Below are 20,284 nucleotides of genomic sequence, written 5' to 3'. Positions count from 1 at the left end.
CTGGGACAACAGGCATAAACAGGGACTCTCCCAGGTAAACCCAGATTATGATCACTTTTCAGAGAGCTATGTTTTCTCAATTCTACAATTCATTTTTTTTTTTCCAAAGGTTAATTTTATTGTCTCAGAAGCAATTCCTTCCCTACATCCTGCAAGCATCAGTGACTCGTAAATTTCAGGAGTCCTTGAATCACAACCGTCCTGAGTTCCTGAGCAACCCCTCTCTGGTCATTGCGTAGCTCGGATTTGTTTTTCTTGGGATAGTGCAACCAGATTAGCAGACCAAATTTTAGGGAAAACAGGGCACTACAGAATTTTAAAAATAGGTCAAATGGGCTCTAAATACTTTCTGCCATCCTTTCGGCTCCCTTATGTAGAAATAATATACTTAATCAGATGTGAGGTTGTATTTTGTTTTCTTCCAAAGGTGGATTTATAAATATTTCTTGGGCATCTACTATGTTTCAGGCACTGTTCTAGGTATACATTAGGGAACAAAGGAGACAGTATCCTGCCCTGAAGGAACCAACATTTTGTTGTGACTGTGGCGGAATGAATGCTGGGCATTCAAATTCATAGTTTCTCAGGCTTTGGCCCCAGATCAACTCTTGAAGCCAGTCTTCTTGTAAATAAAAGATTAATTTCTGGAGCTTAGGCCAAAATGTTTGGCATTCTTCAATAATTGTGGCTTTCTCTCTTGGGTCGTTGTGAAAATTACTAAATACAAGCAGGTCTAGCAATAGTATGGCCTTCTGGTTAATAATGCTCCATCTAGGGAAGTCCTTTTCCACGACTCGTTTTTCCTGATTTGCATGAAGAGGGGGCACTTGTCTGGAGACTCAGGGCCTGGTGATGTGTGGGTTTTTTTGCAGTACCAAACTGTGGGTTCAGAAAGGCCAACTCTGTGGGTTTTGCCGTGGTCTCTGTGTCAGCCTCCTACCTTCACCCCTGCCCTTCTCCCTCCTGCTATATATGCTTTGGCCACTAGAGGGAATATCGGGCAGGTGCCTTGTAGTTTATTTTCGGTATATTTTGCCAAGTGTGGTCATCACTTGAGATTCTGGTCTATGAGACCTTATGGATGTTTTTCTTTCAGTGAAATCCAGGAACAAGAGACCTGAGATTGTGAGTCCAGCTAATGAGACGATAGAAGCGGTCTTGGGTAAGTGGGCTGCAATCAGGATATGCTGAAATCAGTATTGCTTTGAACTCGAGATTAAGATAAACTGTACCATTACTGCACACAACCTGTTTAGTGGATATATCTAAAGTTAGAAGGAAAGTGGCACAGATTATGTCTTAAATGTTTCTTTGGATTTCTTGCCTCTTATGGCAAACATCTAGCCATGTCTGATTGACCCACCCTTACTTTCCTATGGACACTTATTACTCGTGAAGACATCAGCCAAAGACCAAGTTCAGGGACTTCCCTGGCCGTCCAGTGGTTAAGACTTCACCTTCTAATGCAGGGGGTGCAGGTTCAATCCCGGGTTGGGGAACTAAGATCCTACATGCCTCGCGGCCAGAAAACCAAAACATAAAACAGAAGCAACTTCAATAAAGACTTTAAAAGTGGTCCACGTCAAAAAAAATCTTAAAAAAAAAAAAGAAAAACAAAGACCAAGTTCAGTAGGCCTAGGAATAAGAAATGTAATTTATTTGGTGCAGGATGGATTTCTTATGATCAGAGTTAAGCTTTTATGTAGAAGAGTAGGACTACCGGCCAAAAAGACAGTTATTCTCGAAAATTATTTTTCCAAGTTAGTGATAATGTTCATTTCAAGAATAAAGATGTAACACGGTAAGCATTCAGATCTGAGCTATGCAATACGATAGCCACTAGGCATGTGTGGCTACATACATGTAAATTTAAATTAGGTAAATTTATTTAGTTTAATTAAGAATTAGTCCCTCAGTCAAGGGCTGAAGAGCGACATGTGATTAGTGACTACGTATGAGACAGCACAACTATAAAACACTTTTGCCAACGCTGAAAGTTCTGTTGGAAACCACTGGTCCAAACATAAAAACAGATTTTTTGTATCAGAGGATCAAAAATCAGGCTGGCATATAGAATTCTGTAATAGTAACTGCGTGAAGACAAAGCAACTGTACAGAGATTAGAAGGTAAAATTTGTGACCTCTGAGTTCTGTACTTGGCCAAGTTGTTCTTCATGGTGGAAAGTAATATAAAGACATTCATAGGTGTAAACAAAGATGTGAAAACTTTAAATATTGTCCCATAGAATCCAGAGCAGTGTTTCAACCCTTTTTTCCCCATTATTGCTCCCCTGTAGTGCCTAGCAAGCCATTTTTCCCCAAATTCTCTTTACTTTCTCAGATATTTAATACCCAGATATGCACTATGGCACTTTGAAAGGCCACAAACCATTGCAATAGCTAAGCTCTTGCTCTCCTCGCCAAGAAACACATTTTGCCCTGTTGAGAAGGCATGCTCGAGGAATGTATACTTCAGAGCACTAAAGCCTAGATTTGATCTACAAATCTAAAAATAAGTTTACATGAGGAAATAATTTTAATATATCACATTGATCAGAGGCCTGATCACCGTCGCATATGATTATCCGATAATCAGGCATGTATTTGATAAGATTTCATATTAATTACCAATAAAATGACTTAGAAAAATAGGAATTGAGGGATACTTTCTGCACTTAATAACATCAATTCAAACCAATCATCACCAACATTTTTAATGGTGAAACACTATATAGTGTCAAACCTTCTACAGGTCTAGGCCTTCTCATTGAAGTCAAGAGCAAGACAAAGATGCCCATATAACCACTTTACTTAATGTGTTCCAGAAGTGCCCACTAATGCAAAGATAAAAGAACCAAGGCATGCTGTAGGGGAGAAAAGATTTTGATATGGTTTTTGATATGATTTTCAGATCATATAATTATGTACCTACAAATATTGTATTGGCCAGATAAAATTAATAAATATTAGACTTATTTAGCAAAAACCAAGAAAACAGTGGGATAAGAGATCCTATTTGCAACGGTAAATGCCATAGAGATGTCTATAAGATAGCGTAGCAAAACCTTTAAAAATTATATTGGGTTTATAAGGAAGAAAAAAGCAACCCAACAAAACCCCCACAAACTCTGACCTATAAATCTCAAACTGGGAGATTTAAAGCATACATTCTTAAAGGGATGGGAGGATGTTGTCTGCAATGGGGAGAAAATTGGTTCTTAGGAGGTGAAAAAATCTAAATCACTAGATATAGTGTATATCTGTGGTATTAAAAATTCATGGAGAGTTAGGCAACTGGGATTAAAAAATCCAAAAAAGCTCCAAAGGGAGCAATAATAAAAACAATCTTGAGAAACACAAATTTAAGAAAAACTGTAATAAGGATGTGTGTTTTTCCTATATGAAAAACTGGAAATTGTAAAGACATGGACTCTCAACAGTAAGTTACAGATTTAATGGAATTCCAATAAAAATATGAATGGGCTTAAAAATTGGCAAGTGATACTGAAATTCACCTGGGAGAATAAAATGCTGAGATTACTAAGGTAATACTGGGAAGAAAAGCTAAATGATATGAATATTTACCCTAAAACTGCAGTAATTAAGAGTGTGGTACCCCTGGCATCAGTATACACATTCAGATCAACCTAGAAAGTCCCAAATAATTAATTATTTTATAATTCTTACATTACATAACAGATTAGTGAGGAAGAGATTTATTATTCAATAAGAGATTCTGGAATTATCAGTCAACTATTTGGATAAAAACATTAAGTTAAAGCTTTCTCTCATACCATACCCAAGTTATATTCTAGACAGATTAAAGAACTAAAACAGTCAAAACAATACAACAATGCAAACATCATATATACCTGAAAGAAAAAAGTACATGGAATATTTTCCTGATTTGATGGTAGAGCGAGCTTTTCAACAACAAAAAATAGTGAAAACATAGTATAAAACAATTGTACATTTTGCCAAATAATAAAAATATATACACTAAAGCATTTCCATAAACAAAACAAAATGAAAACAAGCTCTGAAAGATATTTGCAGTAGTTTTCATGTATGATCAAGAGTTACTATCCTTGATAAATAAAGAGCTTCCATGCATCATAAGGTTAATAATATGAGAATGCAGTTTAGTAATGGCCATCAGGAATAACAAGCAATTCTTTTTTAAATAATTTATTTGTTCTAGCTATTTATTTTTGGCCGCGTTGGGTCTTCGTTGCTGCATGCAGGGTTTCTCTAGTCCCGGCGAGCAGGGGCTACTCTTTCTTGCAGTGCACAGGCTTCTCACTGTGGTGGCTTCTCTTGTTGCAGAGCACGGGCTCTAGGCACATGGGCTTCAGTAGTTGTGGCTCGCAGGCTCTAGAGCACAGGCTCAGTAGTTGTGGAGCATGGGCTTAGTTGCTCCGTGGCATGTGGGATCTTCCCGGACCAGGACTCGAACCCACGTCTCCTGCATTGGCAGGCGGATTCTTAACTACTGTGCCACCAGGGAAGCCCATAACAAGCAATTCTTAAAAGAAAGGCAGATGAATACTAAGCTTATGAAAAACATGTTAATTTACCATGAGCTCAAGAAATGCAGATGAAAATTTAAGTGGAATTTTTTTCTTCTCTCAGTTGGCAATGACTAACCAAAAACACTTGGTATCTGGGGCTTCTGGGGATAAATGACTCTTGCATACACTGCTGGACAGAGTGCAGACTGGTATAGTCTCCCTTGGGACAGGGTGTTTGGCTTTTAAAAATATGTATTTCTTAACTCAATTCTTCCAGATTTTTATTCAGAGTAATACTTCAGGATATGTACAATGTTGATATACAGGAACATTCATTGGAATTTAATCATAATAATGGAAAATTAGAAACAAATTATGTTTAGCAATAGGAAACGAATTCATCATAGTATGTCTGTATGATGGAATAGTAAACTGCCATGAAATGGCCTATTTTGGAAGGCTAATCCCTTGAGCCAAAATTCTCAATGTACAATAATTACAAATCGTAGACAATGACACCCCATTTAAAAAATTGCATACATACACAGAAAGGTAAGGAATGAGATACGTAAAGTTACTAATAGTGCTTATCTCTCAGTGGTGGATATAAGGGCAATTTCTTCTTCTTTTTGCTTTCCTATAATTTCAAATTTTTGTTCGTCATTTATTAATCTAGATAGATCAGGTAAAAGTCCATTAATGTTATGATTAACAATACATTCCTTTGCAGGATCCTGGCTCCAACTGACCTGCAATGTTACCGGCCAGCTGAGTAACTTTGTCTACTGGAGGTGGAATGGGTCAGCAATTAAGGAATATGAGCCTGTGATGATGGAAGAGTTTACATAGTAAGTATGCTAAGAGCCAGACATGCCATAGAGACATTTTGGTATTAAATTCCATGTCATACGTTATATAACCATTATGATTGAATCTAGTGGCAGTGATCAAGTTGGTCATTGATTGGTCCTTAACCCTTTGCTTCCCATATTGAGTTTTGCTAAGCTCAGCAGGATTCATAAGATCTTGTCAATGAAGGTGACAATACATGTCATTATGGTACAAATTCCAGACCACTTGGAAGGCTTTCTCTTAAATTCAGTTAAAAATGTTGCAGCATTCCCATGAAACAATTGTCCTGCATTATCCTTCATGTCATTCCATTTTTAAAGTAGTTTAGAAAAGGCTCATTAATTGTGGCCAAGAAGCAGGCACTCCCCTGCTCAGGTCTCTGATGGCGCCCTATTACTTCTTAGCGTCACCTGCAAACCCTTTCCCATCTACTCTTGTTTCATATATTTTGTGCCCCATGGAGACCAGGAATGCCTATGTCCCCATTTTCCTTCTTGGAAGCTGGTAATTTTAATTTTATTTCTCTGTGCTACTGAGTATTTTACTAACAGTGGTCTTAGGGCTATGAAATATCAGATCAGTCTTGCTAACAGCCTGATTCTTATACCTGTGCTTAGGGCTGGTGATTATTTCTGCTGTAACGATAAACTAGGGATGCTTATTGTATCTACAATTGATGACATTTATACAATTTTATTACTCTTTTGAACAGCGTGCAGAATCCTTTAAACAAAAGAAGGAGTACAGTCATCGCACGACTTAATATTACAGCAGTGGAAAGTAAATTTTTTCTACATCCATTTATCTGTTTAGCCAAGAATACAGAAGGAAGGAGTACAGCATATATCCAATTAGTACATCCAGGTAAACAACACAGCTGTTTATTTGAAATGCAGTTTTGTTTTCCTGTAGTAAGATTTCATGACCTTGAGGTTTACAGTGCTATTTCCTCTGCCCAGAATGCTCTTAGATTTCTCTTAACCTGGGGACTGCCATTCCTTTTTTACTTCTCAGCTGAACTATACCTTCTTCTAGGAGGTTTGTCTGTCCTGCTGCCTACTCTTAACCCATCTCTCTGCCCAAACAGATGAGGTGTTAGGGCCTCTGCTATGCATGTCCACATCTATCCTAGTTTTCTTTACTTGAATATAAATTCTGTGATGTTGCAGATAATTACTCATCATTCTATTTCCAGAGCTAATAGCAACTTAAGTCTGGTCATCCTCGGTACCTAATGAGTATTTTTAGGTAAACAACTACATGACGAATGCACAGGGGAAGCCTAAGTATCCACTTTCCAGACAGGATGTCAGAAGTTACTGGTTTTCATGAATTCTGTAATCAAACACAGTATTGGCAGTATTTGTGTCCCTGCTCACTGATTCATTTTTCTGCCTCATTTATTCCGCCACTGATCCCTTCTAGTATATTTTTCATTTAAGTTATGGTATTCTTCAACTCTGGTTGCCTCTATATTTTCTAACTTTGTGTTAAAAACATTATAGCTTTTGGCTCTGTGCATCCATTCTTTTCCCCGAGTTCTTGGATCACCTTTACAATCATTATATTGAACTCTTTCTTGGGTAGATTGCCTATCTCCACTTCATTTAGTTGTTTTTCTGGGGTTTTATCTTGTTCCTTCGTCTGGAATGTATTCCTTTGCTGTCTCATTTTGTTACCTTTCTATTTGTGTTTTTATGTATATGGAAGATTAGTTGTGTTTCTTGGTCTTGGGGCAGTGGCCCTCTGTAGGGGATGTCCTGGGTGTCAGTACACTCCCCTCTTGCTACCCAATGGCCTGGGACCAGCTGGTCCCAGGGTAGCTTCTGACCTGTTTGTGTACTCAGTTCCACAGGCTGTGGGATGATAGTTTTCTTGCTTCTGGTGGGTGAGGCTGGTTTAGGGGCTCATGCAGGCTTCCTGGTAGGAATAAAAATAAAGTGCCTGACCACTGGTGGGTGCCGCTGGGGCTTGGCCCTCTTGGGGGCAGGGCCGTGTCAAGGGGAACATCTAGAGCTGGCTTTGGGCTCAGGAAGTCTTTAGGCAGCCTGTCTGCTGATGGGTGGGGCTGTGTTCCTGCCCTGGGTGGTTGTTTGGCCTGATGGAGCCCAGCACTGGAGCCTACAGGCTGTTGCAGGAGGCCAGGTCTTGGTGCCAAAGACCCAAGCAAGATATCTGCCTCTATCTAGAGTTCACGCAGATGAACACTCCCAGATATGTCTGCCACCAGCTTTTATGATCCCAGAGAGAGAGCCACAGCTGCCGCCTGCCCAGCAGACCCTCCAAACCAGCAGGTAATGACTCCTATGCAGTCACTGCTTTTGCCCTAGGTTTTGGTGTGCACAAGACCTTGTGTTCTTTCCCCTAGTCCTGTGGAGCTCCTGCAGTGAAGCCCCATGGGCCTTCAAAGCCAAATGATCTGGGGGTTCTTCCTCCTGATGCCAGACTCCTAGGTCAGGGAGCCTGATGTGGGGCTCAGAGCTCTCATGCCTGTGGGAGAACTTTTGCAATATAATTATTCTCCAGTTTGTGGGTGACCACCCGGGATTTGGTTATATTGCAAGTGTGCCCCTCATACCATCTCATCATGATTTCTTTAATTCCTTGGCTGTAGAATGTCATTTTTGGTAGGTTCCAGTCTTTTATCTATGGTGGTTCAGCAGTTAGTTGTGATTTTGGTGTGCTCGTGAGAGGAGGTGAACTCAAGGTCCTTCTACTCTGCCATCTTGTGTTTCTTATTCTTAAAAGCCTTCAGTGATTCCTCATGGCCTACTGGATATTTCAAGCCTCTTACAGACTCTTTCAAGTGTTATTCAGCTTCCTCTCTCTCATCATTTCACTGATACTCTGCAGCATTTGCCAACTCTCCTTACTTAAAATTCTACTCTTTGCTTCTTGTACTTTCTTTCTTTATTATACTCTTATTTCCTTTGCTGTCTCCTTTTCTTTTTCATTGCACTAAAATTATTTTCCTCAAAATTTCACCATTAGTGTTCCTTATTTCCTCCATTAATAGTTTGTAAAATTGGTCTTGAGACCACTTATTTTCAGAATCATATAGGTTGCTTTTAAAAGTTCAGACTCATCGACCTACCATGGGGCTGCAAAATTAGATTAGGAAGACACAGTGGTGGAAGCCACTGCTACAGAACAGAAAAATGAGAACAGTTTACAAGACCATGGGGACAATGTCAAATGCACCAATATTTGCATTATAGAGGTCCCAGAAGGAGGAGAAAGGACCTGAGAAAATAATTGAAGAGATAATAGCTGAAATTTTCCCTAACACGAGAAAGGAAACAGTCACCCAATTACAGGAAGAACAGAGTCCCATACAGGATTAAACCAAGGAGGAACATGCTGAGACACAAACTGACAAAAATTAATGATAAAGAGAAAATATTAAAAGCAACAAGGGAAACCACATAAGCTTATCAGTTGGTTTTTCAGCAGAAACTCTGTAGGTCAGAAGGGAGTGGCACTGTATATTTACAATGATGTAATGGAAAAACCTACAACCAAGAATAATCTACACAGCAAGTTTATTCTTCAGATTTGATGGAGAAATCAAAAGCTTTATGGATAAGTAAAAGCTAAAAGAATTCAGTACCACCAAGCCAGCTTTATAAAACATGATAAACAAACTTCTATAAGCAGAAAAGGAAAGACCACAACTAGAAACAAGAAAATTATGTAACAGGAAAGCTCACCAGTAAAGGAAAACATACAGTAAAGGCAGGAAATCATAGACACACAAAGATATGAAAACCAGTAATCATGAGAAGAGGAGTACAAATGCAGGATATTTAAAATGCATTTGAGATTAAGAGATCAGCAACTTAATAATATATATATAGCCTGCTATACCAAGACCTCATGTTAACCACAAACCAAAAATCTACGATAGATATACACACAAAAAAGGAAACTAACACTATAGATAGTCATCAAATCACAAGAGAAGAGAGGAAAAGAAAAAAAAGTCCTACCAAAACAAATCCAGAACAATTAACAAAACAGCAATAAGAACATACAGACTGGCTGAGTGGATACAAAAACAAGACCCATATATATGTATTTCATCTACCAGAGACCCACTTCAGATCTAGAGATATATACAGACTGAAACTGAGTGGATGGAAAAAGATATACCATGCAAATGGAAATCAAAAGCTGGTGTAGCAATTCTCATATCAGACAAAATAAAGACTGTTACAAGACACAAAGAAGGACACTACATAATGATCAAGGGATCATCCAAGAAGATTTAACAATTGTAAATATATATGCACCTAGCATGTAAGGAGCACCTCAATATATAAGGAGAATGTTATCAGATATAAAAGGAGAAACTGACAGGCAAAAATAGTGGGGAATTTTAACACCCCACTTACATCAATGGACAGATCATCCAGACTGAGCATCAATCAGGAAACTCAGGCCTTAAATGGCACAGTAGACCAGATGGACTTGATAATTATAAAAGCATTCCATCTGAAAGCAGGTAATACACATTCTTTTCAAGTGCACATGGAACATTCTCCAGGATAGATCACAGGTTGGGCCACAAAGCAAGCCTTGGTAAATTTAAGAAAACTGGAATCATATCAAGCATCATTTCCAACAACAACACTGTGAGATTAGAAATCAACTACAAGAAAAAAAACTGCAAAAAACACAAACATGTGGAGGCTATATAATATGCTACTAAAGGACCAATGGATCACCTGAAGAAATCAAAGAAGAAATAAAAAAACCCTAAAGACAAATGAAAAAAACATGTCCATCCAAAACCTCTGGGATGCAGCAAAGGCAGTTCTAAAAGGGAAGTTTATAGTGATACAATCTTAGGAAACAAGAAAAATCTCAAATAACCTAATACCTAAAGTAATAAGAGGAAGAAGAACAAACAAAACCCAAAGTTAGTAGAAGGAAAGAAATCATAAAGATCAGAGCAAAATAAAGAAAATTGATAAACCTTTAGCCAGACTCATCAAGAAAAAAGGGAGATGGCCCAAAGTAATAAAATTAGAAACAAAAAAGAAGTTACAACTGACACTGCAGAAATACAGTATCATAAGAGGATCATAAGAGACTACAACAACTAGCTATATGCCAATAAAATGGAAAACCTAAAAGAAATGGACAAATTCTTAGAAAGGTACAGTCTCCCAAGACTGAAACAGTATGAAATAGAAAATATGAACAGACCAATTACAAGTACTGAAATTGAATCTGTGATTTTAAAACTCCCAACAAACAAAAGTTCAGGACCAGATGGCTTCACAGGCAAATTCTACCAAATATTTAGAGAAGAGTTAATGCCTATCCTTCCGAAACTATTTCAAAGAATTGCAGAGGAAGGAACACTTCCAAACTCATTCTATGAGGCCCCCATCACCCTGATACCAAAACCAAAGATGCCACACAAAAAAGAAAATTACAGGCCAATATCCCTGATGAATATAAATGCAAACATCCTCAAAACATACTAGGAAACCAAATCCAACAATACATTAAAAGGATCATACACCATGATTAAATGGGATTTATCCCAGTGATGCAAGGGTTTTTCAGTATCCACAAATCAATGTGATGCAACACATTAACAAATTGAAGAATAAAAACCATATGATCATCTTAATAGATGCAGAAGAAGCTTTTGACAAAATTCAACACCAATTTATGATAAAAAAATCCCCAGAAAGTGAGCATAAAGGGAACATAACATAAAAGTCATATATGACAAACCCACAGCTAACATTATAATCAACACCAAAAAGCTAAAAGCATTTCCTCTAAGATTTCCTCAGGAACAGTACAAGGATGCCCACTCTTGCCACTTTTATTCAACATAATTTTTGGATTCCTAGCCAGAGCAATCAGAGAAGAAAAAGAAATAAAAGGAAACCAAATTGGAAAAGAAGTAAAACTGTCACTGTTTGCAGATGACATGATACTGTACATAGAAAATGCTAAAGATGCTACCAGAAAACTACTAGGGCTCATACCAGAAAACTACTAGGGCTCATCAATGAATTTGGCAAAAGTTGCAGGATAGAAAATTAATACATAGAAATCTATTGCATTTCTATACACTAACAATAGATCAGAAACAGAAATTAAGGAAACAATGCCATTTATCATCACATCAAAAAGAATAAAATACCTAGGAATAAACGTATGTAAGGAGGCAAAAGACCTGTACCCTGAAAAGTATCAGACACTGATGAAAGAATTTGAAAATGACACAACCAGATGGAAAGATATACCATGTTCTTAGATTGGAAGAATCAATATTTTCAAACTGACTGTACTACCCCAGGTAATTTATAGATTCAATGCAACCCCTATCAAACTACCAATGGCATTTTCCCCAGAACTAGAACAAAAAAATTTTAAATCTCTATGGAAACACAAAAGACCCTGAATAGCCAGAGCAATCTTGAGAAAGAAAAACAGCTGGAGGAATCAGGCTCTCTGGCTTCAGACTATACTGAAAAGCTACAATCATCAAGACAGTATGGTACTGTCACAAAAACAGAAATATAGATCAATGGAACAGGATAGAAAGCCCAGAAATAAACCCACACACCTGTGGTCAATTAAACAAAGGAAGCAATAATATACAGTGGAGAAAAGACAATCTCTTCAATAGGTGGTGCTGGGAAAACTGGACAGCTACATGTAAAAGAAGAAAATTAGAACATTCATTAATACCATATACAAAAATAAACTCAAATGGATTAAAAACCTAAATGTAAAGCCAGATACTATAAAACTCCTAGAGGAAAATATAGGCAGAACATTCTTTGACATAAATCACAGCAATATTTTTTCCAGTCCACCTTCTAGATAATGCCAATAAAAACAAAACCAAATGGGACCTAAGTAAACTTTAAAAGCTTTTGCAGAGCTAATGAAACCATAAAGTGAGACGACGACCTATAGAATTGGAGAAATTATTAGCAAATGATGCATCCGACAAGGGATTGATCTCCAAAACACAGTAATACAACTCAATAATAACAAAAAAAAACCCAATCAAAAAATGTGCAGAAGACCTAAATAGACATTTTCCCAAAGGATAGCCAACAGGCACATGAAAAATGCTCAACGTCACTAATTATTACAGAAATGCAAATCAAAACTACAATGGGGCTTCCCTGGTAGCTCAGTGGTTGAGAGTCCACCTGCCGATGCAGGGGACACAGGTTCGTGCCCTGGTCTGGGAAGATCCCACGTGCCGTGGAGCGGCTGGTCCTGTGAGCCATGGCCGCTGGGCCTGCGCGTCTGGAGCCTGTGCTCCACAACGGAAGAGGCCACAACAGTGAGAGGCCCGCATACCACAAAAAAAAAAAACTACAATGAGGTGTCACCTCATTCTTGTCAAAACGGCCATCATCAAAACATCTACAAATAATAAATACTGGAGAGGGAATGGAGAAAAGGGAACTCTCATATGTTGTTGGTGAGACTGTAAATTGGTACAGCCACTATACAGAACAGTATGGCGGTTCCTTAGAAAACTAAAAATAGAGTTACCATATGATCCCGCAATCCCTCTTCTGGGCATATATCCAGAGAAAACTATAATTCAAAAAGATACATGCACCCCAATGTTCCTAACAGCACTATTTAACAATGGAAGCAACCTAAATGTCTATCAGCAGATGAATGGATAAAGAAGTTGTGGTATATATTTGTGATAAAATGTTACTCTGCCATAAATAGAATAATTTCATTTGTAGCAACATGGAGAGACCTAGAGATTATCACACTAAGTGAAGCAGACCAAACAGAGAAAGACAAATATATGATATCACTTATATGTGGCATCTAAAAAAAAAAAGATACAAATGAACTTGTTTACAAAACAGAAATAGACTCACAGACACAGCAAACAAACTTATGGTTACCGAAGGGGAGAGGGGTATAAATTAGGAGTTTGGGATTAACATGTACATACTAATATATATAAAATAGATAACCAACAAGAACATACTGTATAGCACAGGGAACTATACTCAATATTTTGTAATAACCTATAGGGAAAAAAATCTGAAAAAAAAATATATACACTATATATATATATATCTAACTGAATTATATATATATTTTATTTGTATATATAACTGAATCACTTTGCTGTACACCTGAAGCTAGCATGACATTATAAATCAGCTATACTTCAAAAAAAATCTTGAAGTGTTTGTGAAATATTTTAAGATAATTTGTAGTTGAATTAAAATATGGTATTTATGAATGTGTACATGGAAGAAAATCTAAAAGAACCTATGGACAAACTATTAGAATTAGTAAATTAATTTAGCACAATCACTAGTGTATATGTTTATATATAGTATTTCTATGTATTTCTGCAAATAACAAATAGAAATTAAGTTTAAAAAATAACATTTACAGTAGCATCAAAAAGTATCAAATATTCAGTATGTAGGAATAAATCCAGCAACAGCTGTTCAAAATCTGTGATACAAACTAAAAGTACATTACTGAGATAAATTAAAGACCTAATAGATGGAGGGATATACAATATCCATGGATTGAAAGACTGAAATACTCAGTATTATAAACATTAGTTCCCTTCAAATTAATCTATAGATTCAAAACAATTCCAATCAAAATCTCAGCAATATTTGTGCAGGTGGGGGTGTGCATTTGTGTGGGCATGTTGTGGGCACGTTTATCCTAAAGGTCATATTGGAAATGTAAAGGGGCAAGACTAGTCAAGGTGGTCTTGAATAAAAACAACAAATAAGCAAGATTTACACTTCAGATATCATGATCTTGTACAAAGCTACAGTAATTAAGACTGTAAATGTGAACTATCAATTGGGCCTATAGGATATTGATCTATCTTGAGTTCCACTTCATAGCCAGTTCAACTGCAAATGGATCAATGACTGAAATTGGAAAAGCAAAATAACAGAGCTTTCCGGATGCCTCCTTGTCCCCTGACATTTAGAAGTCTCCTTCTTTCTCTACTCTCCTCCCCCTTACCTCTCCACATGACTCCTCTGCAGTCATCAGATTAATAACTACCATGTGAAGCTGGGAGGATGTGGAAGTGTGAAACACTGTCTGGCATCCCTAAACGCTTTTCTCCTTTCCCCCTGTCTTCAGCTTTCTCCACCTGACTCTTCTTTTTTTTTTTTTTTTTTTTTGTGGTACGCGGGCCTCTCACTGCTGTGGCCTCTCCCATTGCGGAGCACAGGCTCCAGACGCACAGGCCCAGCGGCCATGGCTCACGGGCCCAGCCGCTCCATGGCATGCGGGATCCTCCCGGACCAGGGCACGAACCCGCATCCCCTGCGTCGGCAGGCAGACTCCCAACCACTGAGCCACCAGGGAAGCCCTGACTCTTCTACTTTTGTAGGCTTTTGAGTGACTCTGACTTTACTCATAGTCCTATGGAATGCTCTATCCTATGGTCTTTGGTATTTTTTCTATGTTATTACATATGACTTAGGTGAAAATTTAATACAATGCACCTTAGTTTTATACAGTATCCATTCTCAATGACTCTGTACGTTAGTATTCATTAATAAAAGATGATAATGAATGGTTTAATACTGTCTGGGATTTGGGATTACAGGCCAATCCCAAATATGGTTTCTCTGGGATGATAATGTTTAATTTGCTATGCTCAATTTTTAAATTCTTTGGGTTCTAATATTTTTTTCCCTTCTTTTCTGCCATAGTCCCTGATTTCCAGACGCCCACAATTGGTATATTTGTCATGTTAACATTGGTAATTACATGCTCTGTTTTCATCTATAAAGTCTTCAAGGTTGACATTGTGCTTTGGTACAGAGATTCTTTCTATTATTTTCTCCCAAAAAAAGGTACGATTTTGCATTCTATGCAGTATTTTCTTGTTGGGATAGTTAAGAGATGTAAAAGCTAACTAAGAGAGGTTTTATTTAAATTTTAAAATGAAATGTGGCATATACAAAATAACATAATTATACATAATTATAGTTTCTTAACCAAATAGACTGAATAGTATTATTTTCTAAGTTACTGCTCTGGTGTTCATAATGGTGGGATACACAGGCATTTAGAGCATCTGCTTATAAATCCAGTTATTCAGAAGCTGTGGTTGAGAACTTGCTCTGTGCTGGGTAAAACACAGATCACCCCATGATCTGCCATCAAGTGGAAGAAATGATGTAATTTTCATGCATCAGGGAAGCACTCTCTCTTTTGTTTAAACCTCACAAAAAACTAATACTACACTAATATATAAAAGGAAGAACAGATAGAATTCAGGGCTTAGACATTTGGGGAAGATGAGAACAGTGAGATAAGGGTAGTTCCACACTGAGGGGTAAAGAATGTTTGCATATGAGGGGACCATTGAATAATATAAGAAGAACTTTGTAGTAAAACAGAATAAATGTAAACGTGTAAGAGATGAACACTTTAAAAAGGCATTATACTTTGGGTGTTGTTGCTTCATACCATTGTACACAAAATTAATAATTCACTGTGAAATGCATGTTTGCGATATTGACTTTATCAAATCTCGTTTTTTTTCTTTTGGTTGTAAATATATTGCATTTTTTCTTTAGCTTCAGATGGAAAGACGTATGATGCATACATACTATGTCCAAAGACCCCTGGGGAAGGGTCCACCTCTAACTCAGATATTTTTGTGTTTAAAGTCTTACCTGAGGTCTTGGAAAAACAGTGTGGATATAAGCTGTTCATCAGTGGCCGAGATGACTGCGTTGGGGAAAGTATGTATGCAATGGACAAAGTAACAGTCTTGTAAAGCTAATTTAATTACTAAACTTGGGTTCCCTCTTTCTGGAAGACTGTGACCGGGGTGTACATATTTGACAATGTTAAGAGCCTCTTAAGTGGTGCATGATGATGATTTTCATATTAAATGCAGTGTTTACTTTTCTCATATTCTGTTGGGGCAACAGTTAACTAAGTTTTACTTCGTTTTGGAAAACTTAACTAGTTAGATCCAGTAGTTACTTTACAACTGATGGTAAAGTAGGAGTGATAAGAAAGTTTATAAATTTCTACTTAAAGTACTCTGACCCCTGCATGAAATACTCACCTTTTGTGGGTCAGTTTTTGATCTATTCTATAAAATGACAAACTCCTTCAATCTTAGGTAAGGCAAGAAAAAAAAGAGCATTAGGAGATATAGGCCATGGGGTGGGAAGCACCTTGAGGGGTTTTGGGTCTGGAGGGAATGATTGTAAGTTGAAAGTTTACTTGCTGTGCTTTGTGTTTTTCAGGCATTGTTGAGGTTGCTAATGAAACCATAAAGAAAAGCAGAAGACTGATTATCATTTTGGCCCAAGAAATATCAGGATTCTGCTGGCTGGGGAATTCATCTGAAGAGCAGATAGCCATGTACAACGCTCTCATTCAGGAAGGAATTAAAGTTGTCCTGCTGGAGCTAGAGAAAATCCCAGACTATGAGAAAATGCCAGAATCCATTAAATTCATTAAGCAGAAACAGGGGGCCATACGCTGGTCAGGGGACATTAGAGAAGGGTCGCAGTCTACAAACTCGAGGTTCTGGAAGAAGGTCAGGTACCACATGCCAGTCCAGCGGCAGCCACCTTCAGCCAAGCACAAGCTGCTGTCCCCAGCCACTCAGCTGGACTCTAAGGAGAAACGGCCACTGGAGGTCCATGTGCCCCTCGGGTAGCAGAGGAGCGTGGCCACAAGTTTCTTGGTGACTCCTGTCTTCAGGCATTGCAGGCGGGGCTGGGCCTCACTGACTTGTACAGTCGTACCACACACCTGTGTAGTCCCTTATCCCTGAGGTCACCTAGAATTGGATTGTTAAGGGAGCAGGATGTGGTGACAGTTGCCCTGTGGCCAGGGCAACTCAGAGCAGAGGGCTTGGGAAGTCCTTTAACAAGGTAGCAGATGCCCTGTCTGAGTGTTTGAACTGCTGAGAAAAGGCACTGAGGCAGCAAACGAGAGGAATGAACATGCAGGAAATACCTTCTCTAGACAGCTTTAGGAAGTCACCCAGTCTGGGGACAGCAGGGTCACTGGTCCTCGAGCGGTTCTCTTGGACATTGCTGCAGGCACAGTGAGACCCATACTTCCCAGGGAAATTAGACGCATTCTTGGAGAACTTTCCTTTTGCCTTGCATTTCCCATACCCCTTGACAGCTGCAGTCAGTCACTTTCCAAAGATGGAATTTCACTTCACAGACTTTTAAAACTGTCATTTCAATGAACAAAGGAATTCTCCAGTATTAGAAGGGTTTGCAATAACCTTAGCTTTCTGCAGGAGAGAGAGAATTTCAAGAGCAAGAGTTACAAAGAGTTGATCCACCTCTTAATGCCTTCCCCCTGGAATGACCATTCGGTTCCACCTTATTCTTCTGCATTTTACTTGACTCGTCCCTTCTTTGGAAGGACAACTTACAAGTCACCTCCTTATACTCTGTCACACACACATGGCCCCAGATGAACCCTCTTTCCCACAATGCTCTGATCTCATCCTGCCCTTACTAGAATACTTCCGCCAGCTCCTCCTGGTTCAGAAGCTAAAGCCCATGTTCTCCCACTAGCATCTCACCACCCCAACACAGCAGGACCCCTCTTGGTCCCGCTCTGCAAATCCCAACTTGTGCACCTTCATGCCTGCCCCCAGTGACCCTCCATCTCTGCCTCTCCTTCCTGTCTCCTCTGACTGGAAATTCTCACATTTTCTCCAGCTGACCAGAATTTTACTGAAACTCAAAATTTACTCCAAGTCACTTCCTCCGAGAGATTTCCCCAAGAAACTGCCCTAAGACACTTGCTCTCTTTTTCTCAGTCTGATTGTACTTATTGTTGGCTGTCACTTTATGGGAAGTTTGTTCTGTCTCCAGCTAGGAGCCCTGCTCTCTGCAGGAGAGGTGTGGGTGTGTCTCTTTGTCAGAGGTGCCTTCAGAAGTAATTTCCACTTATAACATAGATTTGTGTAGTGCTTTATTGTTTAAAAATGTCCACAGATTATCTTATTTAATTTTTGAAAATCTCTTTCAAGGTTTCCTCTAACCTCTTCCTTTCAGGCCTTCCCCATTAATTATATTTTACTGCATTATCTGATGGTAAATTTTTTGTTTGTTCTGGTCAGCCTAACTGTTTAAGTTTGCAAATGCAATGAAGTGTTTCATTTCCAGTTGTTAAAACTGGCTTAGCAGAATTTTTATTTCCCCCCTTCTGCCTCTATTTTATTTGCAATAAAAGAAAGGGTATTGAGCCATTTTTTCAATGATATTTTTGATAAATTATATTTGTACTGGTTAATGATGAAGGGTTTTCTTTTTAAACTTGTTTGTATAATTCTGTAGCAGATACCAAATATTTTTATATAGTAAGATGCCAGATTCATGTACAGCACATATCAGTGATCAATGGACTGTACTTATTTTCCAATAAAATTGTCAAAACCTGGTATTGACCATTGTCCTTCAAATCTGTTTCTTTGCTGGCCCCCTGCTGAGTTTACCTGCACACTCCCAGGTCCCATAGAGAATGAGGACACCTTCTGCCTGGGGATGTCAGAGACCATTAGCTAACCAATGAGGGCTGATTCCCCTTTGTAGCCTCAGCTGTACTCCATCTGTTTGCTTGCTCCTAAAATGAATTAAAATGTGAGTCTTCTTATTAACCCTTTACCAGTCCAAAAACTGATAAGGGCAACCATTATATAGACTTTTACATTTTCACCAGAAGGCCAAGACCCAGCTCTGCCCACCAGTGGGCAGACACTGGCCCCTCCCACCCAGAAGCATGAACAAGCCTCTAGACGAGCCTCACCCACCAGGGGGCAGACACCAGATGCAAGAAAACTACAGTCCTGCAACCTGTGGATATGAGTCCCCAAGCACAGGTCAGAACCTACCCTGGGACCAGCTGGTCCCTGGCCCTTGGGTGAAGAAAGAGAATGTACTGATGGGGCACATAGGACATTCCCTACAGAGGTCCACTTCTCCAAGTTTGAGAAACGTAACTAACCTTCCACATATATAAAAATGCAAACAAATTTAGATGACATGGGAAGGCAGAGAAATATATTCCAGATGAAGGAACAAGATAAAACCCCAGAAGAACAACTAAGTGAAGTGGAGATATGCGATGTACCCAAGAAATAGTTCAGAGTACTGATCATAAAGATGATCCAAGAACATGGGAAAAGAACAGATGCAGAGCGAGAAGCCACAAGAAGTTTTAAACGAAGAGTCAGAATGTATAGAGACAACCAGAGCTGAAGAATACAAAAACTGAAATGAAAAATGCACTAGAAGAAACCTATCGCAGAATAAATGAGTCAGAAAAACAGTAAGTGAGCTGATAGACAGAGGTGTGGAAATCACTGCCACAGAACAGAAAAAAAGAATGAAAAGAAATGAGGACAGTCTAAGAGACTTCTGGAACAAGGTCAAATGCACCAACATTTGCATTATAGGGGTCCCAGAAGAGGAGAGAGACAAAGGGCCTGAGAAAATATTTGAAGAGATAATAGCTAAAAACCTTCCTAACCTAGGAAAGGAAACAGTCACCCAAGCCCAGGAAGCACAGAGAGTCCCATACAGGATTAACCAAAGGAGGGACACTCCAAGACATAGTAATCAATTGAAGAAAAATTGAAGATAAAGGGAAAATATTAACAGCAACAAAGAAAAAGCAACAAACATATAAAGGAATCGCATAGGGCTTCAGCTGATTTTTCAGCAGAAATTCTATGCCAGAAAGGAACAGCATGATATACTGAAAATGATGGAAGGGAAAAACCTAAAACAAAAATACTCTACCCAGAAAGGTTCTCATTCAGATTTGACAGAGAAATCAAAAGATTTACAAACAAGCAAAAGCTAAGAGCATTTAGCATCACCAAAGCAGCTTTACAACAAAATGCTAAAGGA

The 20,284-nt window shown here is 38.6% G+C and overlaps 1 protein-coding gene across 2 annotated transcripts in view; it reads left to right on the top strand.

Moving 5' to 3' along the window:
* The window catches only part of IL1R1 (interleukin 1 receptor type 1), a 48,235-nt gene extending 29,415 nt beyond the window's left edge, over window positions 1-18,820 (top strand). Inside the window, exons 7-12 of one of the 2 annotated variants that reach the window (XM_059079484.2) lie at window positions 1,097-1,162; window positions 5,242-5,359; window positions 6,076-6,227; window positions 15,086-15,229; window positions 15,959-16,126; window positions 16,643-18,820. In XM_059079484.2, the coding sequence (XP_058935467.1) occupies window positions 1,097-1,162; window positions 5,242-5,359; window positions 6,076-6,227; window positions 15,086-15,229; window positions 15,959-16,126; window positions 16,643-17,061 (1,067 nt within the window). In that variant the 3' untranslated portion in view covers window positions 17,062-18,820. Of the gene's footprint in view, window positions 1-1,096; window positions 1,163-5,241; window positions 5,360-6,075; window positions 6,228-7,552; window positions 7,658-15,085; window positions 15,230-15,958; window positions 16,127-16,642 lie in introns of those variants that run through there. The other variant, XR_010835339.1, reaches the window with a different exon arrangement.
* Window positions 18,821-20,284: the final 1,464 nt, after the last annotated feature.

This window comes from Kogia breviceps, chromosome 11 (genome assembly GCF_026419965.1).
Source record: "Kogia breviceps isolate mKogBre1 chromosome 11, mKogBre1 haplotype 1, whole genome shotgun sequence".
In the NCBI taxonomy this organism is placed as follows: domain Eukaryota; kingdom Metazoa; phylum Chordata; class Mammalia; order Artiodactyla; family Physeteridae; genus Kogia; species Kogia breviceps.
Note: the sequence above shows the minus strand (reverse complement) of the source record. Positions and strands in the feature narration are given on the sequence as shown.